The sequence below is a fragment of the Daldinia childiae genome (genome assembly GCF_008694065.1).
Source record: "Daldinia childiae strain JS-1345 chromosome Unknown Scaffold5, whole genome shotgun sequence".
Lineage (NCBI taxonomy): Eukaryota > Fungi > Ascomycota > Sordariomycetes > Xylariales > Hypoxylaceae > Daldinia > Daldinia childiae.
In genome coordinates this window covers 1224133-1250406 of record NW_022984646.1, presented here as the reverse complement: position 1 = coordinate 1250406, position 26274 = coordinate 1224133, and the positions used below count along the sequence as shown (strand labels likewise).

General features: G+C 43.9%; 7 protein-coding genes across 7 annotated transcripts; 4 read left to right on the top strand and 3 right to left on the bottom strand.

Moving 5' to 3' along the window:
- Positions 1–1492: 1492 nt before the first annotated feature.
- Positions 1493–2338, top strand: GL218_05468 (putative aaa family atpase protein; the record flags this gene model as incomplete). Its single annotated transcript, XM_033582131.1, has 4 exons — positions 1493–1684; positions 1731–1860; positions 1917–2165; positions 2220–2338. 4 exons carry the CDS (start codon positions 1493–1495, stop codon positions 2336–2338), a joined length of 690 nt encoding a protein of 229 aa, XP_033434816.1.
- Positions 2339–2682: 344 nt separating this feature from the next.
- On the bottom strand, positions 2683–3430 carry GL218_05467 (putative carbohydrate-binding module family 1 protein; the record flags this gene model as incomplete). The annotated part of the gene is made up of 3 exons (XM_033582130.1): positions 2683–2744; positions 2818–3185; positions 3267–3430. The coding sequence occupies 3 exons, from the start codon at positions 3428–3430 to the stop codon at positions 2683–2685; spliced, it is 594 nt and encodes a 197-aa protein (XP_033434823.1).
- A 105-nt stretch (positions 3431–3535) lies between these two features.
- Positions 3536–3910, bottom strand: GL218_05466 (uncharacterized protein; the record flags this gene model as incomplete). Its single annotated transcript, XM_033582129.1, has 1 exon — positions 3536–3910. One exon carries the CDS (start codon positions 3908–3910, stop codon positions 3536–3538), a length of 375 nt encoding a protein of 124 aa, XP_033434824.1.
- Positions 3911–13579: 9669 nt separating this feature from the next.
- GL218_05465 (INO80 complex subunit 4) lies at positions 13580–14497 on the top strand (the record flags this gene model as incomplete). The annotated part of the gene is made up of 2 exons (XM_033582128.1): positions 13580–13977; positions 14101–14497. The coding sequence occupies 2 exons, from the start codon at positions 13580–13582 to the stop codon at positions 14495–14497; spliced, it is 795 nt and encodes a 264-aa protein (XP_033434821.1).
- Positions 14498–16850: 2353 nt separating this feature from the next.
- Positions 16851–19212, top strand: GL218_05464 (uncharacterized protein; the record flags this gene model as incomplete). Its single annotated transcript, XM_033582127.1, has 4 exons — positions 16851–17546; positions 17635–17863; positions 18527–19012; positions 19067–19212. The coding sequence occupies 4 exons, from the start codon at positions 16851–16853 to the stop codon at positions 19210–19212; spliced, it is 1557 nt and encodes a 518-aa protein (XP_033434822.1).
- A 2196-nt stretch (positions 19213–21408) lies between these two features.
- Positions 21409–21633, bottom strand: GL218_05463 (putative thiol methyltransferase protein; the record flags this gene model as incomplete). The annotated part of the gene is made up of 1 exon (XM_033582126.1): positions 21409–21633. The coding sequence occupies one exon, from the start codon at positions 21631–21633 to the stop codon at positions 21409–21411; it is 225 nt and encodes a 74-aa protein (XP_033434819.1).
- A 3080-nt stretch (positions 21634–24713) lies between these two features.
- Positions 24714–25676, top strand: GL218_05462 (Metaxin-1; the record flags this gene model as incomplete). The annotated part of the gene is made up of 2 exons (XM_033582125.1): positions 24714–24953; positions 25011–25676. 2 exons carry the CDS (start codon positions 24714–24716, stop codon positions 25674–25676), a joined length of 906 nt encoding a protein of 301 aa, XP_033434820.1.
- Between the last annotated feature and the right edge of the window lie 598 nt (positions 25677–26274).

Below are 26274 nucleotides of genomic sequence, written 5' to 3'. Positions count from 1 at the left end.
CCTTCGATTGGATACTTAGGTACCATCGCGTACAAGCAAGCCACCAAAAATGATCCGTCCCATCTCGCTTGTTATCATGAATACCAGTCTGTCTGTTTGGCTTATAATTATTTTTCGCGTGTCACATCGCTTGATTCAGGTGCTCAACCTTTGTATACAGCAACCAACTATTGCTTGTAGTTTTGAACAGCTGTGTCAGCCATTATTATTGCAGTCATTTCGATACCAGTTTCCCGCCCTGTGCGCTTTTTCAACGACGAAAGAATATATAAATACTAATATCGAAAGATAAGTAAATAGGTACAAAAAGCTTACTTGAATAGGGTAGCATGAAAATTTGATGCATGATAGATATCTACTACAGCTCCTACTACCATCGAAACCCTCTCAACCCTCTCAATCTCTAGATAAGTTGTATTGTAAACACTATGAAGTTCTTACGTATATACGTATATCCTAGAATAAAAATATGAATAAACAAGTCATATAAAGATGAGCACAATAAAGAGTGTGTGTATGGTAAGCCGCATGCGAGGTTTTCTAGTTTGACGATATATAAAATATATTATAAAACATAATTCCTATTTATACTTGAATGTCATGAAGGTAGGTTACACGGATCGGGTTGCAAGTAATACTTTGGATGATATGAGTTAGGTAGCCTTTGTCATATCTTAGAAGACCTAATAAAAGGCAGTGCGGGCTTGCTTGTTACGATTTGTTAACATAAACACCTAGGTTAGGTACCTAGGTTAGGTACCTAGGTATTTAAGTATGTACTCACTGACACGGATAAGCATTGTCACTTATCATTAACTATAGAATTTCGGTTCGAACTTTCGATTCAGTTAAGCTTGCCTAGAATCTCCAGCCCATAGCTCGACAGGATTAAGCAGTATTTCTTCGAGTTACGCAACCAACACAAACAGATCAAAAGCAGTTTACAAATATCAACCTATCGAGCTCATATAGATAATAAATATCAAAGAAATCTACTCAAGTAGTAGCCCCGTATCTGGATCGTGTCACTCGACTGTGCATAGGTGAAGATATGACTAACTGAACATTGTTCGAAGGAAAAGTTCTCGAACTATGAAGTTAGGAATCTGCATTAAGCTTTCATCTCGCGTGCTACTTCCTTAGTCTTCCAATACTGCATTTGTTGGCAGCCGTAGTGAGAAAAAAACCAGAGTCATGATTCCACTCCACATCATGTGAAAGCAACACGAGTAGAAAAATTACAGTTCTCCGCCTAGCGACTCACAGTATATCCCCGTATTTCTCGATTGTTTTGATTTTGATTCAAGGAAGCCACACCCTGAGCAGATAAATTATCCTCAAAATCATGTATTTAAAGATATCTTGTCCCCTGGTTTCATCTTCTTCTCCCACCAAATTCCAGCTTCCATTGGGTAATTTCTACCATTGGACTAGAAAATACGGATATTCTACATCTATATCCTTCAAGTTTCTATTACTTCATTTAGACATCATGGCAGAACAGGGGCATACTGACGAGGCCGACGATGTACATGTAAGACTTGTCCGTGGAAGGGAAGCGTTGGCTGCTCGCCCCTATCTCTGGATGGGTTTCGAACCTTGCTCTCAGAGAGACCTTGATCTTTTCAGCTGCGGTCCCGTCGATTTTATCGGATACGACCACACAAGCTACCTCCGCAAGATCGTAAGTTTCTCGCGGAACTTATTCCCATGTTTCTAACATTCTATAGACTACCGCTTCGATGGAGATGAGAGTCAAGTCTGGCAAGAGACTGTTCGTCACGAATGAAGAACAATTGAGACGCAATGAAGAACGACCTGGAGGTTTCTTCTTGGCCGCTAGGCATCGCCAAAGGGAACGTGAGTTCTTATTCCTTTCCTACAAATATAACACGCCCTTGCTAACGTGCTCCTAGTCCACGTCAAGGTCGACATCCCGAAAGACAAACGAGACACGTTCAACGCCACTACTGGTTTCCTCAGGTCCTTCTGGAACAAGTTCAAGTTCCTCCAGGGACCGCCCGAGAGCCATTCGGCCCACACATGGGATGCCATGATCATCTATGATTGCACCGTCACCCCGGAAGGTACTCTCCAAGGTTGCCTCCAGATCGCCACGCGCAAATGGGATATTCTTCTCATGAAGGTGGCTGACGATTACGAGTGTAAGTCAATATAACTTTCATTTAAATTTAACCCTGTCTGACATATCACTCCAGACCCTTGGCTCGTCGCCGCAATCAATGACTCTGGTGCCTATACCGATTTGCGTCATGACCCTTTTGACATACGACAACGGACTGCACTGGAGTTCTTTAACGGCGTCAAAACATTCTAATGTCGGGGCATGTACTACCATGACACATCTCTCAATATCTTAGGAAGCGAGTTTCTATAGTAGCCAAGCTAGGTACCTAACCTACCTAAGGCATTAGAGATTTGTCATGTTTATAGTGTATATTAAAAGCACGTAGATGCCAAGATGAATAAATTCTTATGAACTAATATCAGGTGTTTGGACTTTGATGGTTTCATGGTCGATTAGCTAGACAGGTATCTTGCTAGAATTAGACGGAATTTTGATAAACTCGTGCCTACATCGCCGGTTTTCATTGTACCAAGACCATTAATCTTTCTACTCATTAAATACACCCGTTACACTATCATTCAAACACCGTCTGCTTAGTAGAGGACCTTGCCAGTTGCATCAGTGACGGGCATCCCGCCAGGAAGCTCCTTGAGCCCTAGATACCAAGTGTTAGAATATTTATCTAATAAGATATGTGTGGAGTTGGAGCGAATAAAGGTGTTACTTACAGCCGTCGATTTCCTCGTTAACAGAGACCTTCTTGCTGCACTGGTTACCCTGCGAGATGGACTGGGTCTTGAGCTGAGGGCAGTTGATGTTGCAGTTGGAGTCCATGGCCTTCTGGAGAGCGTCGCCCTTCCAGCCGAACATGTAGTCACCGTGGTTTCCGTATCCGGTTGGGTCGCCGTAGGACCAGACGAAAGGCTGGCTGCCGTCGGTAGGCCAGTCGTTGGGGTTGTTGAACGCGCGTGTGTCCCAGATGACCTCGTAAAAGAGGGGGGATCTTGACGGGGTGAGTCGAGGGACAGGCACCGCCGCTCTCGAAGGTACCACTGGGGTACGCGACGTGGCTCGAGTGGTCGGCTGAGTCGAGGTTCTTGCCGTCCCAGCAGCTTTAAAGGGGGTCAATACATAGTATTACTTTCATTTTCAGGAGACAAAGGTTTTGAGTACTCACGTCGGGAAGCGGATGTTAGCCATGATTCCGGCCTTGCAGACCTTCTTCGGCATGTCAAGGGTCTCACCACTGCGGGTGAGGATGTTCTCGAGACAGGTGTAAGTAAGTTGACGGAACTTCTTGGCCTGGGCCTCAGTTCGGTATGACGGGTCTCCAACGATCATTCGGAAGCCCTATGGGTAGATTCACGATCAGCCTCTAGTTTAGATCTCTAGTAGGCAGGTGTTTTACTCACGGGCTTGAAAGCAGTAACCTTGCCGTTATTGTAGCTAGGCGTGTAAAACAGTCATACCGCCATTTGAGCCCTCAAAGCCAGAGTTTGCCATCTGCGGGACTCTCTTGAAAGTGCCGTTGCGCGCACGGAAGTAGAGAACGGCAGTCCAGTAGTTGGACAAGTCCTCGGCGAAGGTACACGTGGTACATGTGGCCTCGCTTGGGATATCCATGCGCGGGTACTCCATAGATTGGTTAAAGGCGTTACCACCGATGATCTGGTGGACGTGCGGCGAGCCCGTGACGCCGGGGAAGACGAGCGGGTCGAGACGCTCGACGACGAGCTGCGAGCACGAGAAACGGAGGAGCGCATGGGCACTGGGCGCGAGCAGCGCCAGGCTGGCGGCGAGCGAGTTCACGGTCAGCTGCATCCTGAGAAGAGCGAAGGCGATCGTTGTAGATACTTCTTCGGGCTCGCTGTCATGATGTGGAACTCGTCGCCTATTTAAACTCGTAGCCGGGTGAACAAATCTTCCTTTTGTAGATTTGCCCGGAGATTTTTCTTCATTTCCTTTTGCATGCTGCTGCCGTCCCGTCACGGGTATCGTCGTATAGAAGCATGGCGGTTAATATCTTGAATATAGCCGAGATCACCCCCTGGTTCTGGTTTCCCATGGGGAACGACGAGCCGCGAATGTGCATTCACGCTATGGGGATAGACAGGGGGGTTGTCACGTTGTGTCTGACATCGCAGCGGAATATTACGAGTATTGCCGCTGGCTAGGTTTAGTTTCTACTATGTAATTATGGGAAACCCGTAGGAAAATCGTGGGGGAGTTAAGCGATGGCGACTCTAAGTTTTGATAAAACGGCCAAGTACCCCCTCTCTCTATCACGCCAAGGATCTCAACGTAGGGGCATATTACTTCTAGACTACCTAGCTATGTTAGCTACCATTGTGGTAAAAATAACACCCAAGAGAGCACCAAATCAGCAAAATTCTCACGGGCCTGCCTCCGTCAAGATCAGATAAAGCTTAGTTAGGTAGCTGAATGGTACGTTTTCAGATCTCAAGTCAATCATCAGGTGATAATAGGATGTGTCTGCATCTGATCTTGGCGCATTAGTAGCTGTCATATAGGCCACAACCCCGGATTATGTAGCACCGGCAGTGGAAATATGTAGAGACTTACATGCATACGTAACCTGGTTCGGCATCCTATTTAGATGCTTTTTGTTTCCCCGGATAAAATGAGATGCATGAGTTGACCCTTGTTCGGCTACCGCTGTTTGGATCGTCCCAGGGGAGAAATTCCAAATCCGACAAGGGCACATGTGTTTTTCCCGAGGTTTTATATAGAAACTTGGTGTACTTACTTGCAATTCCAGATTGAGAGCTATCGGCCCGTCCCCTTGGTTAGATTTTGTTACTTAATTCTAGTAAGGCAGATGACCACACTGACGCGGCTTAAGGATCTACACACGTCCCTATAGAGCTTAAATTCAGGAGACAGTAGGCTGAGTATATATAAGTACGTGCAAGTTATTAATTCTCAACTTCTAGATGTATATCAGAGAGTAAGAATCACATATTCAAAGAGTGGCAGAACCTAGATAGTATAATATAAGTCACGAAACAAAAAAGTCCAATAGTCTTTATACAGCTAATGAAAGTAGGTACCTTGGGTATATATTATTCTGCTTTCTAGTTACCTACGTAAATAGGAAATATTTCTTCTATGAACAATTTACCAGGACAGTTGCGTTACCGCCGAGGTATCTAAATCCACTCTTCATTAAAAGCTTAGGGGTAGCCATCTTCTAATTACCTACCTTATTGAGCAACTCCTATATTATCGGCTTCAAAGTAAAATCTTTCCATTAGTCGCTGTTACGTACCTAGCGATTTTATGTCCACACGAAGAAATCAACATGGCGCGTGCCCATAAGCGTACCCAATAACATCTGAATACTCTCTAAGGTTAAACTATGTCGAAACACTATAAACAGGTATAGCTAAAAATAGCTGCTTTATATGGACAATAGTCCTAAGACATATACAATTATAACTAAGTCGATATCAACTAATTCATTATCTACGTAACTATGCAATACAAATAGTATTCCAACTTCAACGCTAGAGATCCAATAGGTCGTTGGAAAACATCAGATCCCAAATTTTCTCCTATAGGTCATAGCTTTCCGATATGTCTACCAATCATTTGTCAAACGATTGTGATGTGTTGCAACAATGTACTCCGTCCTTGGATGTGACTTCAGATACGTTGTCTGGTTTTTAAGCTCCCAGATTCGATACCTTCTCTTAGAATCTAGGTTCATTCTCTTTCATTATTTGCCATATACCAACTACTTGAGGAATCTCGGGAGCCTACGCCGTAGAGTCCTCACCGCACAGAAGACTATCGTACCAGCCAAAACGATGATGACCATACCGGTACAATTCGCCAATCTCCCCGAAGGAAGAGATTACCAATTCCAGCCTGCTTACCCAAGAGCCCTTCATAGTATATGTACTTCAGACGCCGTCCAAGCTATCGCTTTCATCAACCAATCAGACAAAGAGATTGTTATACCCAGAACGACTAAAATGGGTGCAATCGACGAGATCGTAGCAGACGGATTCGTTGCCATTATATGGGAAAAAGCCAACGTCGCCCAAGTGCTATCTGTAATATCCCACGACAATATATCAGACGATTTCCTGGCCAAAGGTATCTGTATTAAACAGACTATATGTGACGTGTTACCTGCTATATGGATTCTTCCATGCCCTTCTTGCTAGCATCCGTAGGTATTGACGTGCGGATCGCGCCCCGCGCCTCGATGATGATGATGATGAGAACGTTAATGTCTATTAGTTGTTATAAGTTAGGTAGCTACAGCGACGCATCTATGGCGCTTTTAGAAGTCTAGAGTACCCCCTTCAAAGGAAACAGAGCTAGAGTTTCGCCTGACATGAGAGATCCTCCACTTCCTGTCTATAGCATCACTCTACCTAGTTAGCGCCAGCGCCAGGTAGCCGACTTTGACCAGGGGAAAACCTGTCGAACACGACTTCTTATAACGGAGATAGAATTACCCTCAGCGCCCAGCAATGCCCAAGGTAAAACCTGAGTCGGACCATTTTTGACCATAGTGCCCATGCCTCGAATTTGTGCAGCATTGGCGCGTAAGAGGTATTAAAGCCTTTACGATACCAATATTTGTCAGGGTTATCTATATTCAAGTTAGCAACACCGCTATATTAGGAAGAGAGCGCGCTTTTCGGAATTCCCGTGCTGCTTGGTAAGGGGCTGGTCTTCTGTAGATCGGGGAGTAGTTTAACCTTGGTGTGGTTATTAGGTATTATTGGAAGAATTCCAAGTATTGCAGTATTAATAACACGTCGTAGGGGAGACGATACGATATTGGTAACCATGGATCCAAACGGAAACATCTCTCCTAAAAGATTATGTTCCGCAACGCCGCCATCAGTCAGTGTCGCGTCCCTGATCTAGTCGCCCTCAATTAACCGGTCTTGCTGGCTCGCGAAAGGCATATAAAACCCGCCTACAGTAACCCTAGGGTCTCCCTTAAGCGAGACTAGGAGTAAGCTAACACGTCCTTTCTTGGTGCTGGAAACCCCCTTTAGAGTGGTAGAGGTGGCATGTTGAACGGAGGAGAGGTCTGACCGCGGGAAAACTTAACGGTAAGTCTATGGTAGTTATACATAACTACACCGGCAAGGCTTATATTCTAGCGTAGGGCCTATTAGTACCATCAGGGTGTTCAATGTTGTCTATATTATCGATTCTTCCATAAAAGGAGGACTTTAGGCTCTATGTAGTGCCATTGAAGAGAAATGACGAAGAGAAATGCATAAAATTCGAGCCATACTTGTAGCTGGAGTAAACGACATAAGCTTAAGGGGTTTAGCTTTAGTTCTCTTGGTATAGCTGAACAAGATCTCAATAATGCTGAGATTGTATTGATTACAATATAAACTTCGCAATTACTCGTATCACCATCAGGTTGCTTCGAATACTAGGATAGGTTAGACGGGTGACATATATGGGCAGGGAGGGGCAGATGGATTACAGACCTCGACTGCTTCAAGAACTATTTCCTAGGCTGGACTTTTGAGGCTTCTAGGCTAGGCGACTGGACTTTTCATCAGTGGCGTTACTATCGGCGAGGCTGATGCTTGCATCCGAAAGAGATCTTAAACAGGTAGTAGGACTCGTCCTATATTATTTTCTCTGCTAATCGGACAAGGATTGCCAGAGGTAGGTGAGCATGTAGTACCTAGTAGGAAACCCGGTGAAACATTGATCTGGAACCAATGTCCGGATGATTTCTATTCAACCCAAAGACACTCGTCTGGGTTCTGCGCATGTAGCGAAGACCGTGTGCTTAGCCGAAATAATAAGGCGATCAATCGGTTTGTTTAAGATAGAGCCGATAAGCCAACTATCCTTGTTGGTTGATGAGGAGAGCTTTCGTGTGATGTTCTACTAACTCTTTCTATTGTCGTGGTCGGTTTGGATAGTTTTATCTCATTTATGTGTAGCGGTTGGCTTCTGTAAGTGATAGGCGAATTATAGACACATCTTCTAGAGTACCTACCTTAGGTACATACAGTTGTCTTTGTGCCAATCGACGCTTATAATGTTTTTGATAAAAGGCTCTTGCTTATTTGATCAAAATACTTGACATATACCTGTGACAAGTTGCTATAGTTAGGTACCTCCTAAGTATAAATGCTTAGCAAGTCCCATTAAACACAGTCGACATCAAGGAAGAGTAAGTCATACACTGCCAGCCATATAACCAAATCCCACAAGACTAAATATCGTGTAACTTGTGCTTCATTGTAATATATTTCAATAGTAATGGTGCAAGAAAATCTCGTTAATTTTTAGCAAAGGCAGCCTTCAGCTCGTTGACACAATCAGTAACAAACTCTTTTGACGTTGGGTTAGATCCATCCCAATGACCAAACGGATGTCCTTGTCCCTTATAGACTTTAATTTTACTGGAAGTTCCAGCTGCTGTTAGTTTCTCGTGATATGCAATCCCCTCTGAGACCAATGGGTCAATTTCAGCGCAACGGATGATAGCCGGCGCTAGATTGGCATGCGAATCGGCAACGATTGGTGATGCACGAAAGTCTTTTGCCTTCTCTTCGTGGCTTTCATCCGTTCCCAGCCACAAGTTATAGAACCATACTAGACGATTGAGAGTAACATCGGCGCGAATTCGAAGTCAACATAACTCCTATACGGCGTCTTCGTAGGGTCGCATGAACCCTCCTTCGGGACGAATCTCGCGTCAATCACCGGCACGATGAGCAATTGCACCGCAAGACGTGGTAAACTCGGGTCATCTCGAGCCTGTAACGAGAGAACTGCCGCAATACACGCCCCAGCAGAAAGTCCCCCGACGCCTACGCGTGAGGGATCTATCTTCAACCCCTCTGTATTTTTAAATATCCATTTCAGCGCCTGCCAACTATCTGTTGCTGAAAACTGGATGAGGATATTCCGGAGCAAGTCGGTAGGCGACGTTTACTATAATACAGCCAACTCTCTGGCAGATCTTTCGGCACAGAGATTCATCCGAGTCTAGACCTCCGATTACAAAGCCCCCGCCATGGAAGTTCACCAGTGCTGGAAGCAAGCCTTCCCGTTCAAGTCCAGCACTGATTATTGCTTCCGGCGTAGGCACGTACACCTGTATAGCTATTTCACCAGAAGGATTCGATACGGGAACTTGGTAGATCTTGGTGCTGGCTACGTCTGGCGCCAGTCCGGCGACTTTAGCTGTCGGGAAGTCGTATTTCTTCCGGTCACGATTGTACTCTTCGTAAGAAACTTGATCAGCTCGTAGTCTAGATGCTGTGGGCTCACTAGTAAGTGACCGAATATGATATACAGAGAAGCAGCTTCAAGATAACCAATACCTTGGTAGCGAATGTGTAGATCTCGTAGCAAAGCACGGGTAGCGCCTCACCGAGGGAGTTTGTATGTAGGATGTAACGGGTTGACGAGAGATGCAACGTCGTTAGAACCCATGATTCGTGAGGTATATAGGTAGGCTTGTATTGAAAATATAACTTCAACAAATTGTATTCGCGCTACTATACGTGTATAGTAGAATGTGATAGTAGACTAGCGGAAACCCCGGATAATTCAAACTGATCCCGTGAACTTGACAATCAGTAAGGTAAATATTACCTTTGGAGTTTTCGTACCTTTAGAAAAAGGAGATATGTAATTTAACCCCTGGCAGTTACGGCCCGTCCGTAGCCGGCCGCGTGTCTAAGTTTCAATATCGTCTGTTCCTGACCTTTCGCGTGACGCTCTATATGCACTACACGGCAATCGTGGGTCGGGTCGAAACAATACCTGACGCGGATAGGCAAGTTGTTGCAGGTGGCCAAGAAATAATAGACTATACTTCTACCGAAACCCCAACTGGACGTGCTGTGGGTATCCGTCGGCTTATCTGGGGGTATTATCGCAGCATCCTTGCGTGGGGGAGGACATACTGGTAATATCTCGAGGAGAGCGCACGCCTATGTGTGTATGACTAATTAAAAACCCAATAAACAGCATCATCTTCGTATATTACTAAAAAAGACCTCGAAGTAGCCAATCATATAGGATATGTGTTTTGGGGTGAGTATTAGGCATCAAGAACCTCCACGAACCTTTATAGATGACTAAAACGTAGTAGGGCCGGACCAAAGCATGCATTATGATGCCACTTTGTTGCCCAACGATACGCAGGATGCTGTAATATAACTAGCTTTCTAAAGCAGGACACGTTTCCTTCATATACGGCTTCAGGGAGGACAGAATGAGTAGGATGACCTTCTCATCGAAGGGTTGAATTACTTGATGTGTTTCTTACGAACCAGGCGTTCCCATTTGTAGGTTCATAGGTATACCTAAGATAAGGTCAGTATAAGTTCTGCTTTGCATTCTGATGGAAGTATCTTAGAGTTACGGCAATAAGAGTGGTTATCATCGTCCAAAGTACCCAATACACATTGGAGTATTTGCATACTTGAATATTATTCGGCAATGAACTGTTAGGCTGACTGTTCTAAACATTTACCTCTATGTTATTAGTCTATAATAGTCACACCGAGGCCAAATAAAAGACTTTTAGCAAACTTTTCAATTATGAAAGTCTTGTTTATTCTTAAGATATGATTTGATATCTAGGTAATTAAACATATAATTATGAATCAATATTATAATCAATTATAGCGTTTGGCTATATAACAAACTATTAGATCAGTCCCCAGTGAGTCAACCAACAAAAAGGGGTTTTTACTTAAGTAACTTTCAGAAACAGTATAAATAAGCCTGATGCTTGTGCTCTTTACTTTAAATAGCAGAATGGGCTTTTCTATAAAAAAAAATTATGAGTATATCCTAATAGAACTTGAGTGATACATATTGTTTAGTATAATATCAATTATCCACAAGATCAAAATATTGAATTTAATAGTATAATATTTAATAGATTACATATACTACGGGGAATGATACTCTCGTCGAACCCATTTGAGGATCTTAGGGATAGTTACTGTTAAGACCACTTGTGGTATAAGATAGTCAATCTAAAGGAGCCCAACTTCAAATTGTTAGGTCACTATGCCCCTTATGATGCCTGGGAAAGTTGCGCTCTCACTCCTTTTCGCATTTTTATAAAAATTAACACTTATTTGGTAAACTAAAGTTATTGCAAACACTGGTTATAAGCATTTCAAGTTCTATTCAATATAATTATATGATTTACTATCAACTTGACTCATATATTTGGCTTAGTTCATAGCAAGCTTGGAGGGCCCCTGAGTTGTACACTGGAAATGATAAGTATATAACAAGATATCCTTGAGGCTACCTGGATTGATTCGTGATCTCGAGATGGTCTCAGAGATAACTCGTGATGACGACCTTCATCACATATGACCAAGAGCTGATCATGATGCACAAGGTCTGGCAAGAGACACCTAAATGCTGAGTTCCTGATACTTATCTGTCGTAGGGCTCTTCGAACTTAACGTTTTTTATGCAGATAAATCCTTACAAATGGCCGAATTATGATATTGGTAGATAGCCCCGAGTGCCTGTCTACAACACAAATCAGGATTCTGACAATATTGCATTGCCGAGCAGGTCATTTTAATATGGACTATACGTCCTTGTGAGCCCAAACTTATGATCGGAGGAATAATGTAGCAGCATTGTGTAGGAAAAGGGCTTTGATAAGGAATGCATCCTCCAATTATAACCAAATTCCCCATGTAGCAGTGTACTTTAGGTATTTATCTGAATTTAGTTCAAGGCTGTGTGGAGAGTCGCAAGCACTAGAGGACTTAGAAGCCCCGATGAAAGAAACGTATACATGCGTACCTAATGTATGAAGCAAAAATCAGGCATTCAATCATGCGTATATTAGGTAGTAAAGTGTATGTGGTCAGACCTAAACGTACAGCCGGTGTAACAAAAATCATCTTGACTTGTAACCCGGTTCGCAGGTTGAGTAGAAATCTGGGGAAATTTGCTTCTTAGGCACGTGAAGATGGGCTTGACTGTCCTGACTACATACGAGCATGCGGGCATACGTAGTTCAAATCTTCGTTGAGCTGGAACGCTTCTACCGGGCGCACTAGGAGTAGGTGACGACACCTAAAAAAAAGTACTTGGAAGGTCAAACTGTACGGAATAAGCCTGAGAGAAATCCATCGGTTGACTTGGCGAACGGTCGGCCCCCTTCGCTCCGCGCGATGCGTAAATAAAAGGTACCATTCACGGGTTCCTTTCCTGATCACCAGCCCCATTACTTGGTTGGGCTCATTTACTACAATGGCAGGAGGACAAACGGCGTCAACGGGTGATACAAAACAGTATCATTACCTAGACTAGGCTACTAGGGGAAGGGGGGGCTGAGTAAGTACCTCTCATTCTTCTTGATTACCTGTGTCACTATCTCAATGTAGGCAGAATCGAGGGGTTTTGTTATAGCCAGGGGGTTTCAAACTTTGAGGCTAGGAACCTAAGCTTAAGGACCAAGCAATGTATACCTGTCAATGATAAAGAGAACACGCAATGACGGACGATGGTAAAAGAATGGAAAAGAAGTTTCAATTGAATAGAATTTAGAAATTATAAACTTTCAGGTCAGTAAGTGTCGGGTATGGATACAAGAATTAAGTTACCATTGCGAGTACATATATGTATATATGTACCTAATGTAAGTACATCACTACATGTAAATATACTTAATCGCATACCTATCTATATGTATATATCTAACTTAATCCCCTTTTCCTTTTTTATTTTTATTTATTTATTTAATCGGCATGGATCTGGTTGGAAAGAGTGACTAACAGTAGTATTAACACGTGACTTTCAAGGTTTATATGGGATGGAATGTGGTGCGTGCACCACCAAGTTTAGATTCTTCGCGACGAGCTGGATCTTGAGCCATCAGACAGAGAGCAGCAGCCCGGGAGGCCGTTTTAAAAAAGATTGTACAGTTTAGACTGCCCCAAAAACTTATTACATACCACCAACGAGCACAATGGCTGCCCCCGTAATTCATAATTTGACCCTGCCATCGCACCCTCATCTCTATTTCCCATTTCCCATCCCATGATAATTTTCTTCTTGCAATCCCCAAATCATCACCACCATTCCCATCATCGTCGTCACTTTTTTCGCCAGACCGTGCCTAGCCTAGAAACCACCGCCTCGCCCGTAACCCTAGGCATCGCAGGCGTCCGCAGGCACCGCACCGCCCAGGGCCTATCTCCGAAAGGGCAGATTGGCACCGACGCCTCTTAGGACAAGAAGCGCTTTAAACGTCGGATCTCGGGTGGATCACTTCACACTTTGCCAGGTTGATGACCTGACCCAACCCAATCTAAATACAAAGTGCACAATCCCACCAAAGGTTTTCCCCCAAAAGAAAGATCTTACTCTTGCACATTCCTACCATCTTTCCACACCTTTCTTTATTGTCTCATCGACGCATCATCATCCCAACGCAACTTCATCAAATCATCGCGTATTTTTTTCGCTATGCCAACTCCAAGCAAGGCGTCTGCCTCTGCCAAAGAGAAGGATCGACGAAAATCCTCCGGAAAATCTTCGAATCTTATTACTCTGCGCGTCCCGTCTATCAAGCTTAAGAAGCTCCTCGACCCGACATCCGTTAAGGAAGAGTCGCCCGTAAAGGAGTCTCCTGCTTCGACTACCCTTCCCAGCGAGCCAGCTCCGGCCGCGTCAAATGGCGACAATGGTTCAGCGTCTAGTCCTGGTACCCCAGCCGCCGCGGGAACGCCGTCGCAGGTGCCTATGGGACCCCCGACAGAGGCTCCCAAGAAGAAAGGCGTGAAGAGAAGTGCTGCTATGGCGAATGGATCTGACCCAACGGCTAAGATTAGGGGCAAGCCTGGCCCTAAGAAGAAACCTAGATTGTATGTATAACGTGTTGTCATCATTACCTAGAGTTACTCTATCTCTTCTACGGCGCTACCGTTAAAGAATGTTTGGTTTAATGTCAACTACTATTAAGTTTATTTACTAATTATATCTATTAGGGAGGACGGCACTATTGATCCTAGTGGACGAGCCAACGGAGGCAACTATCACAAACTCGGACCGAAGGCAAATCAGGGTGCTATCAACGCCGGGCTTCGCGCACTTGATCGATCAGGTGCCCCCTGCCGAAAGTGGAACAGGGGCGGCTTCAGAGTGAAGAGCTTTACTGGTGTCATCTGGGAGGTTCCTCGTTGGACCGCCCCGCCTAAACCTAAGCCTCAACCCACCGCAGAGGGGACTGCCGCCTCTGCCGAGAGCAGCAATAAAGAAAACAAAGAGGGCAGCCAGTTAAAGAGCGATAATAGCAATAGCCATGCTGATGGTGAACAGCAAAGCATGCCACCAAGCGTGAATGCGAGCTCGCCGGCTCCTACACCTATTGCCGCTGCTTCTTAGGCGATGCCTTACATTGGCATTCCATTATAACGGCGCCATTGGCCGCCACGTGTATTTGATAAGGGTCTACAGGGTTGACGAAAAAGCAAGGCGTTTAGGACTGCAGCTACGATGCGAGCTTAGGGGTGGTGAGGGGTCACATTACTCGTACTAATAGACTGCGAGGTGCTTGCCTCAGGTCACAATGCAGTCTCGGTTTAGATGGCAGATTCAGATTTGCTTTACTTGGCGTTAGAGGGATAAGGGGAGGATTGTACACCATGCTTAACATTCTGGCGTTACGACTATAAAAATACGGAGTCGGCACGGAACAATGGTGAAGCAAAGTCATACATTTGTTGCCTTGGTCATGGCTTTTATGAATTCTTATACAATGTTGTTATTACTGCTTAGGTGTTTGAGATCATAGGATCTGTGTGACTGGCTTGTGAGCCCTAGTTGCTTAATTTATGAGCTTTGAAATATTAGACTACCTGGTTGACCTAGTGATGCTGTGATGCCCTGCATATAATATATCTGTCACAATTTTCAAATAAATCTTTTCTAGTATACTTAACTTAGGCTGACCTATGATGAATTACGGATATGCTTTAACATCATATTTGTATTTATATAATGTACATATCTCTACTCGTATAAGACGACTTAGGTTAGGTAGTCAGGTACTTATAAGTATCTTGGTTCTCAGATATTTTAGTTTCAAACTCCGTTCCTAAATACTCATACCAAAGTGAGTAACGATAGCGCATTCTAAGCTCATCTCATAAGAACCCGATCAGGCCGATCCAGAAGAAGATACATATGTATGTATCTGATCTACCCCTTTATAATGCAGAACTATGTTCGTCACCCTTATTAGGTATCCGGTACCTATCTCTACCTGATGACAGCTATGAATTTACACTCAACAATCCGTATATACATCTGAAATTGATATAATGAGGAAGTGCCACTTTAATGAATCGGCCCCTCTTCATCGTCTGTCGAACCTGTAATGCATATATTAACTCATCCAGAAGATGCAATGCAAGGCAATCGTTGCATCATCTGGTTTGATAACTCTTGAGAAGTATTGTATTTACCGCAGTACGTACCTAGCCTAGCGTTCTATCCCCTTGGCTGGCATAAGACAGCAACTCCATAATTTTCAGTATCAATACATACGGATTGGCTAGAAAAGAAAGAAACGCTCGTGCGGTACTGAATCGACCAATAATATTTGTGGGTTGCGGTTTTAGAGACTAATCATAAGGCCTTTTCCTATTATGTTAATGAATGACGTTAAGCCTTATGTACTAATACTGAAAGTTATGGAGTTGCTGTCTTATGCCAGCCAAGGGGATAAGCCAACCAAAAAAGATTATATACGAGCATGTCCAAGTTAGGTATGGCTGTAAAAAGTAAATGAGTAAACGAGGGAATCTACTTACTCACGCATATGTCATTCTTGATGTCAGCCACTTGGAGATGTTTACATTGAAAATGAGATATCAAAAGCCACCTTTTTATAGGTACCTACGGGGTACCCTATACGTAGGTATATCAATTTGTACATACATAGGTAGGTAGGTACCTATATAGGAGTAACCTTAACTCTGGGTTTATCTACCGATTGGCGCTTATCAATGTTAAAGTGCACCATGTATACCAGGTAAGTACATAAATATGTACTTAGGTACAAACTTGGCATTACCTTAGCTGTACGTTATCTGGGGAAAGTCGGACTAAGTAAAGCAACAGCATCCGTGACCTCGTGATTGATGCATACCTCTTACATACTTACACCTCTGTGTGCTGTACATACCACTACCTTTAGCATTTCTCCGCAATAACCTATCATCACTCGACATACCCTTAGCATCATTGCTGCCCATCTAACGCACATCTAACACACCGCCTTCGAGATACATACGTAGTAAAGCGCTTCTGATAATTACTGACTTCATTAGAAGCTGGTCATGACATATACCCATGTAATCACTTAATATAGGTGTCCTTGCACTACGACACGGTACGAAAACGGACCACCTCTTTCCTCGAGCAAAAACGACCACGTCTTGCGCAAAATCTAAGCATTACATCCCTTAATCGCTTTATACGAGTTTATAGTTCTCTCCGTAAAGGTCACCTTTTTTTTTAAGCCTACGCTCCTACCGCTTGTTCCGCATTATTTGGATTAGTGTACCACGGGCAAGAAAGACTCAAAGCGTATTCAGCGAGCTCCTGGTCCTCCTTAGTCGTACTGCGACACAACTCGGACTTAAGTTTGATTATGGCAAACCCATTTAACCATGATCGCTTCCAAACAGATATATCGTATACGAATTCATATCCCCAAAGATCCTATCCTCAGATGAGAGATCTACCTCCTCCCCCTCCAACCAGTAGATTCGGTGCAGGCTTTACACGTTCGCCCCATTCGCCGCTTAACCGCCTCTCATATCTCCTCAATCCCCCATCCGAACCAACTTCGGATCTCTACGCGGCAAACCCTTCCTCCCAAAGACCTAATGACAGCATGGACACAGATATGAATAATGGCTACTTGGATGGAGTTATATCCTCCCAGACTCGTCTCCCGCAATTACCGTTATATTCGAGGGCCTTCGAACCATTTATGCGTAATGAAGAGCACAATAAGGAGGTCGCGTTCACACCATCCTATTTACATGGTTCGGATTACATACGGAAGCTTGATGAAGCGCGCAAGGCTAAACAGGCGCGGAAAGAGGCTCAGCAGCAAGCAGGAAATGGGTTATCAGCTGGTATCACAACAACGGGTGCCCTAGCAAGTAAACCACCAGCCTCCCACCTAGGAATGACATACGATTTGATCGAACGAGCACCGACCGTCGACGATGAGACCATAGTTCCGCCTTTACCTACTAAATGGAATAAGGACGATAAACAAGGTCCCCTAGAGGTTTTAGCCGACGGCTTGGAGGTTAAGTACGCTTCAGGTCGCACCGCGAGGGAACAAGAGCATGAAGCCTGTGCGATTCGTGCAGACCATCCAATGCCATGGCAAGCAGGCCTCTACTATTTTGAAGTCAGTCTTCTTTCTAGGAGAAGAGACGAGTACGTGTTAAGCAATAATTCTCTATACTTCCGGTAAGGTCTAACTTGGGTAAACGTAGAACCACAGTATGTATTGGCTTCTCGGCAAAGAACGTCCCTCTGGCCGACCGCCAGGTTGGGAGCCCGACTCATGGGGTTATCACGGCGATGACGGTGATATCTATTCCGGGGATAAGATTGGGAAACCCTACGAAGGAAAAAACTTCGGGCCACCAGACATCATTGGATGCGGAGTCAACTTCCGAACTCGCGAAGCATTTTTACAAAAAATGGAAGGCAGTTTAGTATGTATTTCCAGTGCATGCGAGCACGTAACCTTGCCGTGATTAGATCGGTTTTTAACCTTAAATACAGAAACTGCGTTTCGGGACATAAAAGGAGATATTTACCCTACCGTTGGCATGAAGAAAAACAGGGGAACACATTCGCATCAACTTTGGCCAGACAAAGTTCATGTTCCAAATCGATAACTTGGTAAAGGTATTTCCCCATATTACAAAATGAATTTCTCTCGGGAGATAGGCAGCCCGGCTAATTATTATGCTTAGAAAGAGCAAGAAAAAATGATGGCGGCCATAAATAGGACAAGGTAAGTTAAAATCCAGCCAACTATTAAGTCGCAAGAGAGCTGACTTATACGATGTAGCATAGAGAGATTAGTATCGCCTCCTAAAAATGAGACCGACTTAATCCAACAACTCGTAAGCTAGCAGACATGTCCTATACTCTCATTTTAGCTAACGAAACGTACTAGGTCTTGCAATTTTTACAACACGATGGATACGTCGAGACAGCCCGGGCGTTTGCCGAGGAGATACATGCAGAAAAGCAAGACTTACAAATCGATCAACAAACCCCTGTACCTGGCAAACATTAAGGATGATGAGGATGCACCATAGACAACGTATGTACGAGTTATGAATTTGGCCTACCATATACTAACTACACCAGGTATCCGGAGAGCCATTCTCGAGGGCGATATTGATAAGGCTGTCAAGTACACCTATACTTACTATCCGGATGTGTTGAGGGAAAACTACGACGTGTACTTCAAATTGAGGTGTCGAACCTTCATCGAAATGGTACGGAAATCAGCTGAGATAAGCAACTCGAATACCAAAAAGAGTAACGGGCACCCATACGATGACACTCTTAACAAAATGGACGTCGATGAGAATGGCTTCCCAGACCAGATGGAAGAAGACGTCTTGGACACTCAAACAAATCAAGAGGATTGGCTTGTAAAAGCTGTCCAATATGGGCAATCATTACAGGAGGATTTCAGGGATGATACGAGACCAGAAACCACGAAAACACTCAACGAGGTATTCTCGCTTCTGGCATATCCTAATCCCCTAGAGGTTAAGGAGGTTGCGCCTTTACTAGATCGCAAAGGTAGAGTAGCTGTGGCCGAAGAGCTCAACTCAGCAATACTCTGTAAGTCCACCTCTCCATCTACGAAATCATGTGTGTAACTAAACAATATACTAGCATCTTTGGGAAAATCGTCGCGATCAGCATTAGAAAACCTCTATGGACAAACGAGCGTCTTGTTGGATTACCTACGTGAAGATGGTGGGCCAGGTTCATTTATTACCATTCAGTCTGTTGTCGACGCGATACCTCGACCGTTCTAGTACGATGAGGTTTGTAACTTGGTGCAAGACGTTACAACGTATCTCTACTTCCCGCCGAGACCTTGTCCACTAACCGAGCAAGGCGGATAAAATGTGGCTAGATGCGGAACGTAATATTTGTTCCCCATCAATAACCGAATCATAATTCATATGATGATATCAATGAGGCCTCAAGCTTTCTTCCATCATTTTCATAGTAAAACTTGAGACTTAGAAGTGCCAGCCTCATTAGAACTGGCCCGCCTCATGTCCTACGGAAGCTCAATAGAAGAACATCCAACAAAATATTCAGTCTCAAAACTCATGTATATTGCCCTCGATACTTTGCCTTTCACCAAACCAAGCTTCCTCGGAGGAAGAAATGCTACTTATTTTTAGACTAGCTCGGCGATGGCGGTGCAGACTTAGGAGGATGGCATGGCAAGAGAAGCGGGCAGGCATTTTCTACCTCTTAGCACTTCTCTTCTGTATTCGTTGCACAAGTTTGTTTGTCTTATCATCCCCCTCACTCCTAGCATATTTTGGGGGCTTTCATCATAGGTTTCCGGTAACCAGGCGCATAACACACAGCGGGGCGAATCGAATCGAACCGAACGCCTCCCTGGAAGTCACTTGTTTAATAGGTAGTTAGTTAGTCTATCCTATCATGACTAACCGCGTTGATGATAGCTGGGCTTCCTAGCCCATGCTCGAATGTAAAAATGGCATAAGTCATCCTGCTCATAGATGAATAGAATTCGTTATAGCACGCAAGTTAGCAGATAACAGGCAGATAACAGATTCAGAGATTCTGGCCAGATACATTGTAGTAAGCAATTTAAACTCGTAGTGAGTGCATGACACATGTAAGGATGACATGGAGGCTATTCAAACTTGATATTGGTCACTACGCTCTTTAGAGAAAACTTACCATAAGCATTCGATGTATGACAAATATATATTGGAAAAATGATATGTAGCAAAAGATATATAGCAACTACTATATGGAATCCGATCGATCTATTAATCTAGGAACCTATTTGGTCCGGCAGAATAGAGGGATGCTTTAGGTAGATACCTATCTGGTAGGTAGGCATGCAACATCCGTTACCCGCGCACTTATTCACATGCACACATCAGCAAAATACCATGACCACAAGCCAGAGGGAGACCAATTAAAATCTAGACAGCCCGCGTCGCGTGGGCTTGGCTTTGGAGACTATGTAAATAAGATCGAGATCTTTGGAGTTTCTTTATTTCTATTCTGAGGTATCTTTGATCCCATTTCGCCTTTGTCCGGGCCACGGCCGTTTCGTCATGCGGCTTGGGTTCAACCGAAGCGCCAGCCTAACCATCCATTGTATCAATTGTATCCGGAAAAGAACCCGTCCGCATGCGCATGCATTCATGAATGAAGATTAGGTAGGAAAAGGGGGAAAAAAAAAAAAACCAAAATTTAATATGATCGCTGCGACCTTCCCTTCAGACATGTCCACCACCCGTCTATGCTGCTGCTGCTGCGTGCGCTCTGATGCGTGGTGCCGCATTGCAGCGGCGCATGGGGATTCGCGAATCCAGCCGTGCCCTAACTGCAACGGTGCCAATAGACATAGGTAACCCCCCCAATCCGCACTCGAACGATAGAAAAAGCGTAGTGGTGTACCTAAACAATAACCCAGAAATTAAGTATTAGATATTGAGTTTTTCTTCTTCGTAGGAATTCGTTTATCTTCTTTCTTTGCTTGTGATGGTCTTCAACCCTTCGCCGAACTTTAGTCTTATTATGTAGAACAAGTCATGATCATGATGACGGGGCGTGTCTCGAGGAAGTTTCCGGGTTATACCGATGGAGTTGGAGTTCGTTACCGAAGTTTCTCGCTGCGTGGTCGCTACTCTTGGTGTTGGTGGGGGGAGGGGGAGATGAAGAAAAAAAAAACGCCCAACGTCATTATATCCGTGACCCCCAAAGATGCCAATGTCAGGTGCCAAATTTGCAAAGTAGCACAAAGTAGCACAAAAAGAGGTAGTGATGAACCCGGATTGTCCGTTCTTGATAGATTTTCTCCAATCTCGGTTGTGTATCCAATGGTTCCAGAATAGTGATGAGAAGCAAGCAAGAAGGACGTATTAAGTAGTATAATATAACTGTCGCATCACACAACATAAAGGTTCTCGAAAGTGGCAGAGAGGGGGGGAAGTAGGGGGGGTAGGGGTAAATCACGAGATGGCAATGCCCTCTAGATCTCTCATCAGCACCGCCATCTGTGCACGTTTCGCAGCCTCTGCGACTAAGTTCAGGTTCTGGATGAAGGCATCTGTGCCAGGCGTCTTCTGAACTGGCGGAGGAGGTGGTGCAAAGCCTTGTGTCATTGTACCCGTTACAGCCGTTGTGGATGGTAGTTGGCGCTGGGCCATAGTGGGAGAAGTGATCGGGGCGTTCATATTGTTGGAGTGCGTAGATAGAGGTTTGTTCGTAGTGAGATGCGCACGACGAGTATGCGCTGTCTGGTCCAACGTCGGCCTTTTTATCCTGGGGTAGGTCCTGTGGTAGCAAAAGCACGAGATGGTGCGATGTCGTACGACAGGTGGAGTTTTGCTGCTGGTGTACAGAAGCGGTTATATGTATGAGTTGACAACAGATAGAGGCGTGTGAGAGTGGGCGTGTCTTTGAGGATGTGAAGGTAAAGGTAAAGGAGGACGAGAGCTTTTCGTGGACTAACAGCAGGCTGGCGGTAAAGGCTTTTAAAGGCGAGTCTGACTATATAAGCCAAGTCGTCGATCAGAATGCAACGCAAGAATTGATTTGGGTTAGGCGGTGACGAAATTAGTGTGGAGGATGTCAAGAAGGCGAGGAGTATATCGTGTCGTAATTCCCTTTTTTTTTTTCCCAAGAGAGAGAAAGTGGGTTGAGTTGGGGGAAAATCTTGATGATTGATTTCCTATTTTCAATAATCTCTTGCTTGAGAGTAAAATAAAAAATTATGGTCGAAGGAAGTAGGTAGCGTGGGGATATATGTATCTAATCTTTGAAGTATTCAAGTATTGAGGTATTGAGGTATTAAGGTATCGTGATCAGTTGTTTTTTTTAGTTTCCCTTTGTTTGTTGCAAGGCTGTTTGATAACAATCTAAAGTGGAGGAGGAGAGGGTCTTTTACTGTGTTGACCCCCAATTCCGAGTTCAATAACGCACGCAACGCACGTTTAAGACCAGGGTTTTTCCAACCGGCCCTTAATTTTTCAAGTAGCGGGCTGCAAGTACGTGCAGATTGTCGAATGGGCTGGATCTGGATGAACAGTTCAGAATTATGGATATCGAGCCATTTAATATATATAGTAGTAACCAAAAAGTTATTCGAGAGGTTCAGGAGGGGACTGCATATAGGGTCTGGTGCAGCAAGTCAGGCGAGATCCGAACAAAATACGTTGTACATATGCATGTATGTATACCTAACCGTACATCTTACATCTTTACCTTGCTTATATTTTATATTCTACCTAATGTAATATGGTGATATAGCGATATAGCAGTATGGGTATGTAACAACGGTCGTCCGGAACAATATCTACCTCTATCGTAGCAGTATCGTACTAGTTAAGTTAGGCGTGGCCATGATATCTATTTACACCAACCGGAGATTAATGACATGACCGAGGATAACCTATTCGGGTAAGTATTTAATATTTAGTTGCCGAATCTTCCAAGTATTTGATCAAGTACTTGACCCCTCAACAAGGGAAGAGAAAATAAAGACAATGTCGATCCTAGTAATCAGTAGTTGCGACAGCGACTATTTGTCCCGGCTTATATGCTGGCTTACATGCATATGGGTGATTCACCCTATAAGCTGTAGATAAATTACCCAGATATATAAGTCATTTAGAAGGTTAGGTACTTAGACTTATATTCAGCTTCATTCGATAAACCAAACTATTAACAGCATCCCGCAGGGAAAGCTGAACAGACTTCGTCAGGTGTCGTAGCAATGAGTACCACGTAGCTAGGGATGACCCAAATGCGACTTTGGCAATGGAACATCATATTCAGCTTCCTAAGCTTCTTAAGCTTCGATCCCCCTTACTGATCTCAGATCTCATTACTGAGAATCTACATCATAGTACATTTGAAAAGTAGATTTAGTAGTGGGATAATTAGTCGATCTCGTCGACCATACCCAGAAATAGTATAAGTCCGTCCTCCGCCTGAATCCATATGAATCCGTATGAATCCGTAATAATTGTAGTCTATGATTCAAATGAGCAGGTAGATCTTGTCTATCGAGAATATAACCGCTATTTTCAATTACTTTAGACTTTCTAGCGTCATCGGTAGTCTCTTGTAAACGGATGAACGGCTCGTGCACCGACGAGCGCAAGTGAGGCGATTAAAAGTTATTTAAAATTACAGTGGTCTAGTCCATTACTATCGCATCCCCCACCACCATGCCGAGATATCTTTCCACCGGAGGACGAAGAAGTTGGCTTTTTCCATTATTCCAGCTCTTCCATCTTCCAATATTTCATGTATTTTTTTCCTTGGCAATGAAACAAATGGAACGAATAGAAATTTACGCCATGTTCTCGAAGAATTATGGATGGGCTTCGAAACTCGTGAGTCACTATATCTGACCACCAAGAAACATCAAGATAGCAATCGGCATTTAACGATACCAGCCAACATATTTTCAGATAGGATGATATGGGCTGAGTTGATGCCCGACTCTGCAAGTCGGAAGTACATCTATCCTACGTTGACTTTCGGTACATAATTATTGTCATTTAATGTGCCATTTGTGCCCCCACAGATGAGGTAAAATAGAATTCCACCCCGCAATGCGCCCGGACTCTGGATGTCTGACATTGTCGGAATTAGCTTGTGATCGACGGGTCTCTTGCTTTCGCGCGAATCCTCCTGCGCCAATCTTGTACATCTTATTCCGTATATACATCTTAGATTCATACCTAATATCGATAGCGCCAAGGGATATTACATAGTCTAAGCGATATATAGATTTTTATCTCCAAGTTTTGGTATGTTTAATCATGTTGTCTTTAACACCTCATCTGATTTTAACCCACCTATTAAATACTTCCCTACTACGTCAAAGCATCATATATACAGGCATTGTACCTCGGAATACCCATTTAAGCACTACAAGGACCCTGAAAAATGTCTGCATAACCCCACATAATCCACATAACGCCCGAGACTAGCGGAATCTAGCGAGTCTAGGTTTAGGACACGCGAATTTGTCGGAAACTCGTTGACTCGCAGACTCGTCAGCTCGCTAAATCCTCGGTCTACAAAGTACATACCTAGGTCCTATCTCTCTGTACATCGTATCAAGATCTAATCGATAAGATATGAAGTTACCAAACTATGACTTCTTTTGCGGGTTCAAATGATGGAGTTTTACTGAATGCGACTAGAAACACTGCGCGAAGTCGCAAGTTAACTTATTCAAGTCTCACTCCTATAAACACTCACAAGCAAGACAACTGATACGCGCCACGGTTTCTTTAATATGTCTTCAAAACCCCACGGTGCTATTACTCCAAAGCCCTCTGGCGCATCGGGCTGGTTAACCATACCAGCTCCCTTAGCTCGACTCTTCAAGAGATTTCCCCTCATAACATATCCTCCCAACGAGCTACCTATTCGTTCCCCTAGAACTAGAGACGTAGCGACTCTATACGTCTTTATATCCGACCAAAATGCCCTAGATAGCTTACCTAGCTTCAATCCATCTTGCCTCAAATGGCAAGTATGTTACAAGTATATTGTCTAAGCTCCAAGTTTATATACCTAATAGTCGATACAGACCTTTCTCAAGCTATCCGGGGTCGATTTCCAAGTAATACCCTCAAACAATCACGCTTCACCAACAGGCGCATTGCCGTTTCTGATTCCTTCGTCGAGTCCTAACAGCTTCGACCCACCTTTACCTATACCATCCAACAAACTAGAACAATATGCAGCTCAAAGTGGCACACATAAGATTTCCGAAGTCCCAAGCCTGAAGCTTGAAGCCTACGAATCGCTGCTCGACCACCGAATACGTAACGCGTGGCTCTACTCCTTATATTTATCCAGCCCAAACTCATCCCTACTTTCGCATCTCTACGTCACACCGGCTTCCGCATCACAGATCGTGAAAGCGACAATCCTATACCAATTGCGTCATGCGGCAGAGGCTCAGATATTAAGATCTATAGGGACGCCGGTTATATATTCGAGGAAGCTATATGATGGGGCGAGGGAAGCCTTTGAGGCCTTGTCAACGGTGCTAGGCTCGGGGGATTGGTTCTTTGAGGCACCAGAGCCAAGTCTATTTGACTCTACAGTGTTCAGTTATACACACCTCTTACTCGATGAGGGATTAGCATGGGAAGATAGGAGGCTTACTGAAATCGTCAGCGAGTTCCCAAATCTAGTCGAGCACCGCAACAGAATATTACAGAAATGTTGGGGTCAGGGCTTAGGTTGAAATAGCAAGCCACTGTGGTTAAACGATTGTGTATATCGTACAGTTCTATAACGAACTAGTAGACGTTGGGCAAGTGCATGTACGAATTCACGAGATATGAAGATAGACAATATACCCCCGTAAATCTTGGTAGTACATATTAAGCACCATTAACAAATATCTATGGCATAAATGAAGACCTGGTTAGGTAGCTATCAAGAATGTTATCGTGTTATGTACTTCCATGTATAGGATTATATGAATAATTCTTATTATCTAAGAAACTAATTAAGCTATCCTAAAACTACCTACTAAGGCAATGAAAACAAAGAGCTTGCGGCTGTATCAGTATCTGAGCCTCAGATAGGCTCACGCTTCTTTATACAACAACATTTCTCTTTCTTGCTTCGTGGTTTCAGGTTAAGTGAGATGTGACTTGAGATAGCTCCATTACCTTTGAATGCTAAATTGACCCTATTAAGGAGAAGTACTCTGAATAAACGCGTGTACCTAGGTAATAGGTAACTGATAGTTTAATGTAAAGTAATTAATAGGATATATAGAAAGTGATCAGCAAAAGGCCTATACGTTCTAGTTAGGAGGTATGTATCTATTTTAC